Source organism: Chamaea fasciata, unplaced genomic scaffold (genome assembly GCF_029207755.1).
Source record: "Chamaea fasciata isolate MVZ Bird 193981 ecotype frontalis unplaced genomic scaffold, bChaFas1.0.hap1 SCAF_14, whole genome shotgun sequence".
Taxonomy (NCBI): domain Eukaryota; kingdom Metazoa; phylum Chordata; class Aves; order Passeriformes; family Sylviidae; genus Chamaea; species Chamaea fasciata.
The window spans coordinates 11,037,969-11,050,365 of record NW_027094099.1 but is presented as its reverse complement, the minus strand read 5'-3'; the positions used below and the strand labels follow the sequence as shown (position 1 = coordinate 11,050,365).

General features: G+C 40.3%; 1 protein-coding gene across 1 annotated transcript in view; it reads right to left on the bottom strand.

Moving 5' to 3' along the window:
* The window catches only part of SH3GL3 (SH3 domain containing GRB2 like 3, endophilin A3), a 56,799-nt gene that overhangs the window by 39,372 nt on the left and 5,030 nt on the right, over window positions 1–12,397 (bottom strand). Inside the window, 2 exon segments of the mRNA XM_066196399.1 lie at window positions 5,636–5,674; window positions 5,676–5,722. Of these exon segments, the coding sequence (XP_066052496.1) occupies window positions 5,636–5,674; window positions 5,676–5,722 (86 nt within the window).

The following is a 12,397-nucleotide window of genomic DNA, read 5'->3' as shown; positions in this document are numbered from 1 at the left end:
TCTGTATTTCATTTAGAATTGTTATTTATTTCCATTGAACAGAAGTCTATTTTAGCATGGAAATAGTATATATGTGTCCTGTCACTTTTTTGGTATTTATTCACATTTCTGAATGAACTGTTAAATACAGACTGTCTTAAGACACTTGCTTTAGCCTTCAGAGTTTTTGTCCTTAGGTTCTGTCAGCTTTCAGATATTATTCTTATTCCTTAATCACATGTCCTGACAGTAGTCTCATTCCCTCCAGTATTCCTTAATGTCCTCTGGGACATTTGCCAGTTTTTGTCATCTGCCCCCATTCTCCTTTGGGAACACTAAAGGAATTAATTTCATTCTTTCCCCAAGCAATGCCTGTCTCTGCTGTTAACAGTTACCACTGGCATCTTTCATCCACTCAACACACAAAGGTCTGTGTCTCCCTGAGTGATCCCACAGTACTTGGAAATTTGAGAAATCTCCTGTAGAGAAATACCTCTCACCCTCTGCATTTGCTTGCTTTAGCATTTTGTAAAAGTATTCTTCTAAAAGACGGAATCCCAGTATTTCCACTTTTCATGTTCCACCTTATTTTTGTTAGTCAACAACTTTATACATCCAGGCATGACTGTGTGTCTGTGTCAGAGATAAGCAATTTCATTGTTTAGATGGCTGTTTTGATCCACTATATATATATATGCTATTTCTTCTGTTATTTTCCCACTATGATTTTGCCCAACATCTTATCTGAATTCTTACAGAATGAGCTCTTAAGAAGCGTGTTACCTTATGTACCAAAAACAAAACAAAAAAAATCTGCTATCTTATTCCTGAACTTTGATTTCCTAGTAAATACATTTCCATAACAAGACTTTTTCAATCAACTGATTTAAAATTTCTTGCTCAGTTCTGCATTTGAAACGAAGCTGAAATTTTACCTTTGAGTAAACCCTGAAAAGAAGAACATTTTTATGAATTATGCATTGCAGTTCCTTACTGTATTGAATATTGGAAGTCATACCACAACTTTCCAATAAATGCTGTCAAATTCAATGTATTCTACAGCTCCTTTCTGCCATTACTACTGCCTTATCAGATGCCATCCATCCCTTTGTTTGTTTGTTTGTTTACCTGACATCTGGGCAGGATTAAGTAACCTGCACTGTTACCAGTTGCTTGATGAGAGGATACTTGCTGTGGTTACTTCTCAAACTTCCTCAGTTAAGTATCTTCTGCTTCCTGAGTTACAGGCTCACTAGAGCAAAGGCTGCACCACTCACCAGCATATCAGATGCAAAACAAGCCAAAATCTTTAATAAATTGTCTTTGGATTTGTTTACTCTACAGGTCCAGCATTTTCTCAAAGGAACAGTGAAAGTTAACTAAAAGATACCAATTCACAACATTTTTCAGGATCAGTACATTCCACGAAATAGAGCACACTACTGAAACATTAGATAACAATATTTAGCATCTCTGTATCCAAACAAAGCGCAGATTCTGCACTTGGGCTGCTGACAAGCTACACAGCTGAAGGAAGACCTAGAAAGATGACAACCAAGCACTCAATGAACCTTTATTTTCTTCACTCTCACCAAGACAAGAGCAGTTGTCGGATTTTACTGAATAGGTTACAGTCACTAAGTTCAGTATTAGCATTATCATGAATGACAGCCAGCAGAAATACAGATCTCTTTGACTTGGAATGACCAAGCAAAGCAGCTGAGATGTCCAAAAACCTTCAGTGGAAGAATCCCACTGCAGCCACATCCTGAAGCCCCCACCTCAGTGCAGGATTTGGCATTGGCACCATCCTGCCATGGAATTCAACCAGTCTACCTGCTTGGCAGAAAGGCATTTCTCTCTTAAAAGAGACCAGCTATTAAAGCAAAGCACATATAAAAGGGAAAAGAGATAAAGGGGTCAGAAGAAGATGAAGATTCACTCTAGAGAAGATAAGGAGTACAGCATCCAGAGAAGGAGGGAAAACTCTAGAAACATCTGATACCCTCTACAGGACAAATACATGGTATTCCAGGTAGGATAATAAGCCAGCAATTCCTGGAAGATCAAAACAATGAACTCTTTAGGGGAAAGCTGGTACCATACAGGCTGTAGCTTTAACTGAGGCCTCAAAATACGAACACGAACCCAACACTAAATGACAAATGTTAATAACTAAAAAAAAGACCTGAAGACCCACGGAAAAGAATGGAACGGGCAACCTTCTCTTGTGAGAACAGCACAGGAAGCTGACAAGCAAAACCACAAGCACAGGACGCGGAGGTAACGCTGAAGGAAACACTCCCCGGAGGTGCCAGGGTAATGCTGCCACAGACGGAGGAGGAACCCGCCGCCTCGTGCGGGAGCGGGCACCGGGCGAACCGCCCATCAACAGCAAAGCCCGCCCGGGCCCGGCCGCCGCCGCCGCCGCCCCCCTACCTGGCTGGCTTTGTGAAATTGCTTCTTGAGCCCCGCCACCGACATGGTCCCGCCGCCGCTGCCCCGCGGCCGCCCGGGCCCAGGGCCGCCCGCGCCCGGCAGGTCCCCGCGCCCGGCCCGGCCCCGCGCTGCGCCGCTCGCGCGCCACCGAGAGCATCGCCCTCCTCGCGCCCCGCCGCCGCCGCCGCCCCATTGGCCGCCGCCCGGCCAACATGCAAATAACAGCGGCGGCGGCGCCCGCCCATTGGCCACTCGCGGGGCTATGCAAATGAGGGCGCTGGGAGACGCCCATGCTGCGCTGTCGCATGGAGACAGCGGCGGGTGCCGTGCGGGGGCTGCGCTGGCCCGACAAGGGCACGGCGCCGGCGGGGAGCGCCGCCCGGGCACCCACACAGCGCCCTGCCCTCGGGGAGCGCCGCCCGGGCGCCCAAAGGGCACTCTGCCTGTGGGGAGCGCTGCCCGGGCACCCGCACAGCATCCACAGAGCACCCTGCCTGTGGGGAGCACCACCTGGGCACCCACAGAGCGCCCTAGCCGCGGGGAGCAGCGCCTGGGCACCCACAGGGTACCCCGCAGAGCACCCGGCCCGCGGGGAGCACAGCCCCGGCACCAAAAGGCCCGTCAGCTGCCTGGTTTCATCTGTTTTATTTCTAATAAGGCTGAAAATGTCTCATTATGGGTCTGTCTCATCTCTTGTGGCTCAACGTAGCATCTCTGCCTGAGCTCATTAACCTCAGGTTTATTATTGTAGGTGGTAATTTAATTATAGCTCTTAAAAAATGAAAGCTCTCGCAGCAGTCCAGAACACACCTGGCTGGTGCTGTGCACCAGGAAAAATCCACTTGGTGATGTGACTCCTTCCCTGCAGTGATGATGCTCAGGGTTCCATAGGGCACAGTCTCTCACTCAGAAGAGCAGATAGACTAGAAAGAGCTCTGCTGAAAGGACGTTTTACTTGTTTAGTTGGTTGTTACAGGAGGGATTGATTAATGATCTACTGAAATATTACTGTGTATCAGGAATGAGCTGAGATAAATGAGAGATGTGGTTCTGCCCTCATGGTAAAGCAATTCCAAGCGATGCTTAGATTCTGGGGAAGATAAGCTCTGTGATAATGCTGGCTGTAAGGATACTTGGGAGTTATGATTCAGCTGAAACTTATGCAGGGACCTGGGGAGCAGTTCAGAGATAAGCTTTGCTGGCTGCAGCAGGGCTCTCTGTTACTCACTGTCATGCTCACTGCATTTTGATTGGATTGGGAGGGAAAGATATTTTTCAGAGTGTGTTAGAGTTGCTTTAGAATAGAAAAGAAGAAAAAATACAAGAGCTTTCATACTGGTTGTCACACTGTAATTTGGGAGAAAGGAATCGCTGTTCCCGCTTCGTAGAAAAGCATATTATACCACTAAGAAACAAAGTGTAAAGACAAACACATTGATGAGTTAAGGATCTGGCTGCTACTTGACAAAGAACTCTCTGTAGAGGAGAGGCAGAAAAGAAAGCAAAGAGAAGAGTGCCAGACAACATTTACTCTGGAAGACAAACATTTAGGTGAACTCCTTCAGGTTTTTGGAAATCTTTGGAAGAAGCCTGCCATCACCATATTATCTGGTGCCACCTGTGCCTAGGGAAAGAGCATTTTTGGCCTTCTAACGAGTAAACATGATTACACCACAGACACCTGATTTCAGCAGTTGTTTCTCCTCCCTAATTGAAACTGGCAGCAGGATGTTAACTGTCAAGGCCAAATTAGTTATGGCTTAAATTAGTGACACATTTGTAGGCACCTCAGGTGGGGAAATAAGGCCTAAACTAGGATCTTGGAGCTCCAGAAAAGGAATTAAAGCAATCTCTTACTCTGCTATGGAATTAGGGAGACAAGGCAGCTTTGGCTAATCTTCGGCTTTAGGAACGGCTGGACCAGAGCAAAGAAGGAAGGAGTTTGAAATAAATCGCTGTGGAGGGGAATGAATGGATTATGGAATTGCTCTGGCTGTTAGCTGTAAAATTGGATTAGATAAAGAACTTTAGTAAGGCTGTATGTCTACAACTTCTTCTTTTAAAAAATCCTGATTGTAGCCCAAGGATAGCAGCCATGTTGTCTCTGCTGAAATGGTACAAGAATTTGCAAGTGGGAAATGCTCTGTGGAAATTTCACTTCATAGCCTAATTGCTCAATGGTACAGACAAGGTGAAAACCTAATTAATGAGCAACTTGCATAGTCCAGGCACCCTGAAAGACACTTGTATTCAGTTCAGATGCAAGTAAAAGTTATAGCTTGTAGCCAGCAATACACAGTGGCTAAGGAATGTCTAGAAGGCTTTATAATCACATAGTTATATCTCACAGGGAAAAAAAAAAAGATTGTAATTTGCTGGGTGATAATTCCTAAGTTTTATGCAAAATTAGTGATTTAGTCTGAGAAATGAGAAATACTACAAAAAATTTGGCAAGTGGTTCAGATAAATGCCAACATGATGGAAAAAATAAGCTTCTCCTAAAGTTGTTACAAGACAGGCTAGGGCATAGTACTAAGGGCAGAGTGAAAAATGCTTCACAGAGGGGGCCTTCCAGGCAAAAGTTCTAGATGTCTGGGTATTTAAACAACGATTACTGTTCCACTACTCAGGAAACATTAAAGTGTATGAGAATTCATAATGGCTCCAACTTGTTGCTGAATCAGTTGTGCTAAAATGGACAATGGAATTTGTACAAACTGAGAAATCCTAACTGGGCTCAGATCAAGGCACTGACTAGAAAATATGCAGTGTCTACTTACATGGGAGGACTGTGCCTGAAAACTGGTAGTGTGAAATTGAAACAAGAGAGAGTCTTGGATAAAAGGTTAAATTTATAATTCACTTGCATTTCAGTGTGGCTATTATGGGAAAAACACTGTCATCAGAAACTCAACCTAAAGATATGGCAAACAATCTCACAGGTGTTTGGTTTTCAATGAACAGATCATCTTGTAACAGCTGAAATTGCAGTAGCAGCCACATGAAGTATTACAAAAGAAAACATCAAAAAAGGGAGGAAAGATGAGTTTGCGATGAAATTCTATTGTATTTGATTCTGAGCCACACTGACTACATTATTAAAGCACTTCTTAAAAAAGTATTTACACCGTAAGGAAAAGATAAATTTCTGTGCATCAGCTCATCATGCAATACATTTCAACACAAGGCATTAGAAGGAGACTTGGGATGTACTCACCTGATCCAGGACAAGAGCAACTACAAAAAGCAGTGAGCCAGACTCTCAGACATGTTGTGATATCCATTAATGGTCTGTAAGGATTATCTGTATGTAATGACAGTGCAGATCACCTAGTTAGTTTTCAAATTCGTCGTCAAAATTGTGGCAATAGGCTGTGTTTTTTGGTCACAGGAAGAGAACAAGAAATTTTTTTTTAGGTAACAAGCATTCGGAAAGGATGATCCTCTAGGGAAAACTATGCCATTTGAGAGAACAGTTGGTCAATGACCCACTCTACAAGAGCGAACTCATGGAAAACCTTCAAAATAAAGAAGGCTCAGATTCATCTAGTTTGACAATTCTAGAAAAAAGAGGGGATTACTAAACCAATTGACACTGATTCTTAAGTTTTGACCCAAGCAAATGAAGTAATATAAAACATAGTGCTCCAGGGTGAAATCCAAAGGACTAGAACACTTGGTGAAATTGTTCCCAAATGTCATCCATTTCATTATTTTACAGATGTCATGCAACAAACTTGGGAGCTGACACTGTGAAAGTAATGCCAGCAGCAAATTACCCAAATAACAAGAACAGAAGAAAATCCTTCTGCAAAATATGCCCAGGACAGTAAGGATATCTCATGTTCCTGTTTTAGCAGCCTTTTTTGTATATTTAAATGAAAGAATTATTTATAATTAAACAGAAAGAATTGGTCAAACGAAGACATGTTCATGTGCAGGAGCAGGCCAACACTATGATTTTGTTTCTAGAACACAACCAAGCAATTCTGCAGATCAGCACATTCTGCACAGATCGACTGGCTCAGGTATTTCTGACAGGGCCTTACACTGCAGTATACATTTCATAAGAAATCATGAGAAACGGAAAAGAGCAGACAGTTTTCTCTCCACCGCCAGCACTGGCCAGCACTTGGAAAGCTCCTCATTCCAAGCGGACACTGCTGGCAGTTAGAGCAGGAAAATGTGGCCCTGGGACCAGCACACTCTGGCTAACCTACTGCCGTTGTTTAGGATGCCTGTGTTTGCTCCCCAGATCTTCTAACTAAATGTAGCTAGTGAATTATTTTTGGCATATGTGACTGTTCTTCTCAAGCTGACTTACCATATGTGTTGCTTTACCATTATCCAGATCTTTGCTTTTCTTGTCTCCTTCCTGTGTTTGTATTCCACATGCTTTTCTGTGATACTGCATATACCTTCTGTCCTCGCTTGGCTAAATCTCTGGCTGTTGTTCTGCAAGTGTCAATAACAAAACAAAAGTTTGTTAAGTCTTATGCCATTAAATAATAAAGATTGTTCTAATTATGTATTTCTTTTAAAAAGACATATAAACAATTCAGGTAAGTTCAAAATCTAGACAGAGATTTTTTTTTTTTTTTTGAGTTACCTATGTCTGTACTATACATAGATACTCTAATTTTAAAAACTCAACAACCTACTTTTTTCTGTATGTACCTCTGCCACTCTGAAGCTTCTAAAAAATAGTAATCCTAATGTTGCAAATTATACCATGTGGATGGACTCTTGAACTGCTCCAACTTTGGAGATCTTGCAACTTTTAGGTGCCTGTATTGTTCCTGGTATCACTAAAAAGGGGGGTTGTAATGAATATATATCTGGGTACTCAGTGCTCTCAGACAATGCTAGACTGCTCAACAAAAATTAGTTGTGCATGTAAATTGTAATAAAGATGTGACTGTCCAAAATTAGTCCACAGTGGAGACATACCTGAAAATACTGGAGTATTACTAATCCAGGATACCCAGAGCATTTTTGTTTCCTCCCCCCTTGAAGTTTTCAACTTGATAAACCATCGGAAAAAAACCTGTAAGATGTTTTCTTTTGGATAAGTCTATTGCCCTAAATGAAAAAATTTCCAATTTCTGACCAAATGGGGGAGAAAAATCACTTAAACTTCGAATCTCATCGTTGTCAGTGCAGCAGCGTTACTTCACACGAGCAGCTGGTGTGGCCGCTGGATCACTTTGTGGATGTGTTAACTCCAGGGGCCGCATCCCCCCAGTGCAGATCCCGGGAGCAGCGGGTGGGGGCCGGAGTCTGAGCACAGCACCGGGAATCGAGCTCCTGACTCTCGCGGGGAGCTGCTTCATGGAGGTACAGTACAGCAAGCTGACAAATCCACCAGCAAAGCCCGGGCTGGGAAAAAAAAGAAAACAAAAACAAAAACAAAAACAAAAACGAAAACAAAAACAAAAAAACCCCAACCTTTTTTCTATTGGAAAATACCAAAAAGAAATACGTGGCCATTTCTGAACTGGAATTTCTTAACCTCTTTTCTGGGGAAGAAAAAGCAACCTATTGTAAAAACCTATTTGATTTGAGAGAAAAACAAATGTTGATGTAAGCGCAGAAGGAACATCTCTCTTTGAGGTGGCCTTTCTGAAGTACCTGTGTTCCTTCTCATTAAAGAGTAAGGCAAAATAAACTTTTGATGAGTCATTGTAGTAATGTGGAGAAATGTGGTGTTGATTTAAACAGATTGCACCTGAGTTCTCTGTGCTGCTGATTCGCAGGTGACAAAATAAATGTACTGATTTTCTGCATCCAGCTGTCTGTGTTCAGCAGAAAATCCTGAGACTCTCATGGCTGAAAATGCCAAAATTTGAAGTTGAAATGTTGCTAGAAGAGTAGCACTAGCTTCAGAAAGGTGTGAAGGATATACTGTATCATTCTGTTTCAAAGCAGAATGTTGTACCATGCTAGTGTAAACTGGATCAAATTTGCTGTCTGAAACCCGATCTAGAATTTCATGTCACTGTTATTCAGGTGCGGAACAAAGGTTTAAGTAATAGTAAGTCTTGATCTTTATAATGATGTTTTGCAGTGGAAAAAGGCCACAATGAAGAAAAGCATATACTGCCTTGCCTTGTTTAGAGAATGCAATGCACATGCTTTTAAAAATCACTATTTTTTCAGCTTTATCTGAGAAAAAAACTATAATCATCAAGAAATCTGAGTAAAAATCTGCAAGGACACAGGTTGCATGTAGTGAGAGGAGACAAATAGTAAAATGAAGTAAAAAATTCAGTGGTTTATCTTCTCCATACGTAAGTAGATGCTTAATTCTATTTTAACTTGCTTTACATTGCACAACAGAAAATTTTATCAACTCTGTGACACAAAGTCCTTATATAATACACAATGGAGACATTTCAAAGAATTTGACTGATTTTTAAAAGCAATTTGAATATCAGTAAGTATCTTGTATCAAGTTTGTGAATATTCAGGCATACCTGAATTTTACAAAACTTTTACAACATAGATGTTGTTTTGCTTTCAGTGTAATTTAATAGGTCGTTTGGGATCTGCCGTGTTTGAACATCTGGGAAACATCACATGTTGTCTGTTGATCAATGAGGCAACAGGAAAGGCATGATGTGACACAGATGTTAAATATGGCAATACTCCATAGACCAACTGGATCACAAATGGGAATGATCAGACTTTGAAAAATCTGATTAAGATTCATTGACTGGATAAAATTCAGCTTCCCCCCCCCCCCCCCCCCTCAGATTTCCTAACTGTTTTTATAACAGAATGATAGTGGGTATTATTGTGGTCAATGAATTATTGCAAACTGGCTTATTTGGAGGAACAAAAGGGTGTAACTGAAGACCAAGGACTTTTACTATCAAATACTTTACAGGAAGATGAATATAACTTGCCAGATCCCTGCTGTCTCATCATGCAGATTAGTGTCTACTACTGCATAACTCTGCCACTTCTCATAAAACAAAGAATATGTGAAGCAAATTTATTGCATTAGTTTAAGCCTCAGTTAATTGACTAACTGCCACTATAGTAATACACCTTTTTTCTCTCTCATATGCAAAAGAGAAATTGTCTATGGATTCCTTTAACTGTTACCCAGGAATGCCACCTCCTGGCTACATATAGAAATGCCCTTTGAGAGGGAGAGGGGAAAAAAACCAGCTTTCATTCTGCAGTTTCCATAAAACCATTTCAATTAAATAAATGTTAAAAATGTGTGAAACACAGGCATGCCTGCTGTCAGACTTCCTATCTTGCTTGTTGAAATTTAAAGGTACTCAGATATTTACATTTCTAAAGAAATGGTGTGGTTTAAAATAATAAACACACCTGACATTGACTTTTTGTAGAAACAACCTTACAGCTGTTGTATTTAAAGGTAACAGCTGAATCAATATCAGGAATGAAAATCTGACCTTTCTGAAGCTGACAGGACTTTTGCCACTGACTTCAGTGGGGCCTAAACTTTCAGCCTGTATTTTTTGAAAGCTGCTCTTATGAACTGGGTTCAAATTGTCAGAAGTTTTAAAGGCAACCAGACATATCTTCTGCAATTCAGTGGGCACAGGATTATAAAGGAAAAACTGGTTGTGCAAAGCAATCATGGTAAAGGTTTTCTGAGTCAGAGATCTCTCCTTCCCTATGATCAGACCAGATTAACTGTTGCTTTTATTCCTTGAACTTGTCCAAAAGTAGACTTGTTTGGTGTTGCTAGTATAGGAATATGTTCCTTGAAGCAATCATATTATCATGCTGTGATGGGCTCCCAAATCAAAGCAGAATTCTACTCTGGCTGCTAGGATGATATACAGAGAACAGGACAAACAAGCCAGGGAATTTCTCTCACCTGGAAAGCAAATAAGGAGGATTTCTCTAGTGCATGAAGATGACTATTTAGGCAGATAGCAGATGAAAGCCCCTGCAATTACAGATGACTTTAACTCTACTGCATTTAGCTTCTGCCTTTTTTTTTTACTTAAATATTACAGCTGTGTGATCTCTTGAAGACTTAAATTCTCAAGTTCATAGGTAAAAATAATTACAGTAAGACCAATCATACACTTAGATATTTCAGAGGGAGACAGGTTCTTTTTGGTTCTGCCCATCAGTTTCTTTACTGTGTCAAATATAACATGGCAGAAGTGGAAATGCAAGCTGCCAAATCCCTTACCCTTAATGGGGACACAGGACTGCTTTTAATTTTCCAAATCTGTGATTCTAATTTTTTTAATGTTATCAGATGGGCTGTAATTTCAAGAATTCAGTGGAACAACATCTATTGGAAGAGGTTAAAAATAGTGAATGCTGTTGTATCTTAATAACGGATATCTGACTGTTTGATAAATATTCTTGTTACAATCAAAAACTTTCTACCTAACACACAAGATACAGGATGAAAATTATAAATTTTATTCCTTTTCCTTTTTCAAGTTATATTAATTGTAATAAGTTTTGATAGGCTTCAGATGTGTGGTTCTTCTACAATAAATAAAAATAACATGAAGCTTTATCAATTTTGTTACTCCCTTGTTTGGAGAAAGAAAATGAAAGACAGATAATAAATTGAGATTAAGCTGTATCTCTGCTCTTCCTACAGCGCCATACTTTCTTGCGTTTCCTGATGTGTCATCTTTAAACAATGACCCAGGCAGTGGTACATGGGAAGCAGGTACCCACTTACCCAATCCATCTCTACAAATGTCCACAGAGTTTGTTATTTCTCTTGGCTGCCTTCTGAGAAAGCTGTAAGAACCCATTTATAATTTTGACATGTATACTAAATTTTGACAAATATAATAAGTAATGGAAAGCACATTTGTGAATCCTGCTTTTCATTTTTTTCACTTTTTTGTTTTTCTTTCAACTTTGACCCAAAACATTACAGGGCTTCGGAGACTCTTAAAGTACAACACTTTTTCTTTAATGAGGGCGATTATGATCAGGGTGCCAAAGAAATTATAGGCTGTGTTGGGTGACTTTGTGGGTTTTTTAAGAGGAAGGCAGGGTTGAGGAGACAAGTGCTCAAAGGAAAAAGAGAAGAATGTTCCAACATGAAACTGTTACAACAATTTGCTCTAATATTAGTGATACTATCTTCTATCTGTAGATGGCAGTGATCTCCCACTGCCTGCTTCAGGAGGAAAGGGGGAATGGTGGTGGTGATGAAATCCTAAAATTAAAAACCACTGTGCAAAAGATGTGGGGGAGAGAAGTCATAAGGTATGGGAAAGTATATGCTTTTTGTATTTCATTCGTGTGATGAGAAGATATGTCATACAATTTAGAATCTATAAGTTTCAGTACCAAAGGATTTTGACAACATTGCAGAATATTGTGTTTTAAAGTTTATCTATGATTAAAACCCTTTGTTGGCTTTCTGGACTTCTTGTATGCACCTTAGACCTATTTCAGTATTTTAAACATGTTTATTCAAATAATACCTGGTGTTTTCTTTCCAAACCCCTCTGGGTACTCAGCTACCTCCTTCATCAGTTGTTCAGCAGGTCTATTACCCTTTAATTTTTAGCTGTTTTTCTTTTGACACTTGCATTAGTTTTCACTTTCATTCAAATAAAATGCAGTAAACAGAGTGTAAGTCTATCTGGATATACTTCAGTGAAGGTTGTGGTGTGAAGCTCACTGAAAGAAAAGAGTTCTCATTTATTTCAGTAGGCTGATGATCTTGCCTCACAAGATTTACTGTGCTGGGTGACCTGCAGAGAGAATCTTCAAAATACAACATAAAATAACTATTTTCATTTGTGGATTGTTTTTATCTTAATAGTTCTGCCTGAAGAATTACAAAAGATAATACTTTTCGTGAAGATCAGACTATAAAAACTACATTTTTGAAGTTTTATTTCAAGTGTCATATGGGCTTCTAGCATCTGATTTTAAATGGAATCTAGACACACAAATGCAGATGAGGTGCCTAAGAGGATTTCAAACACCATATAAAATAGTA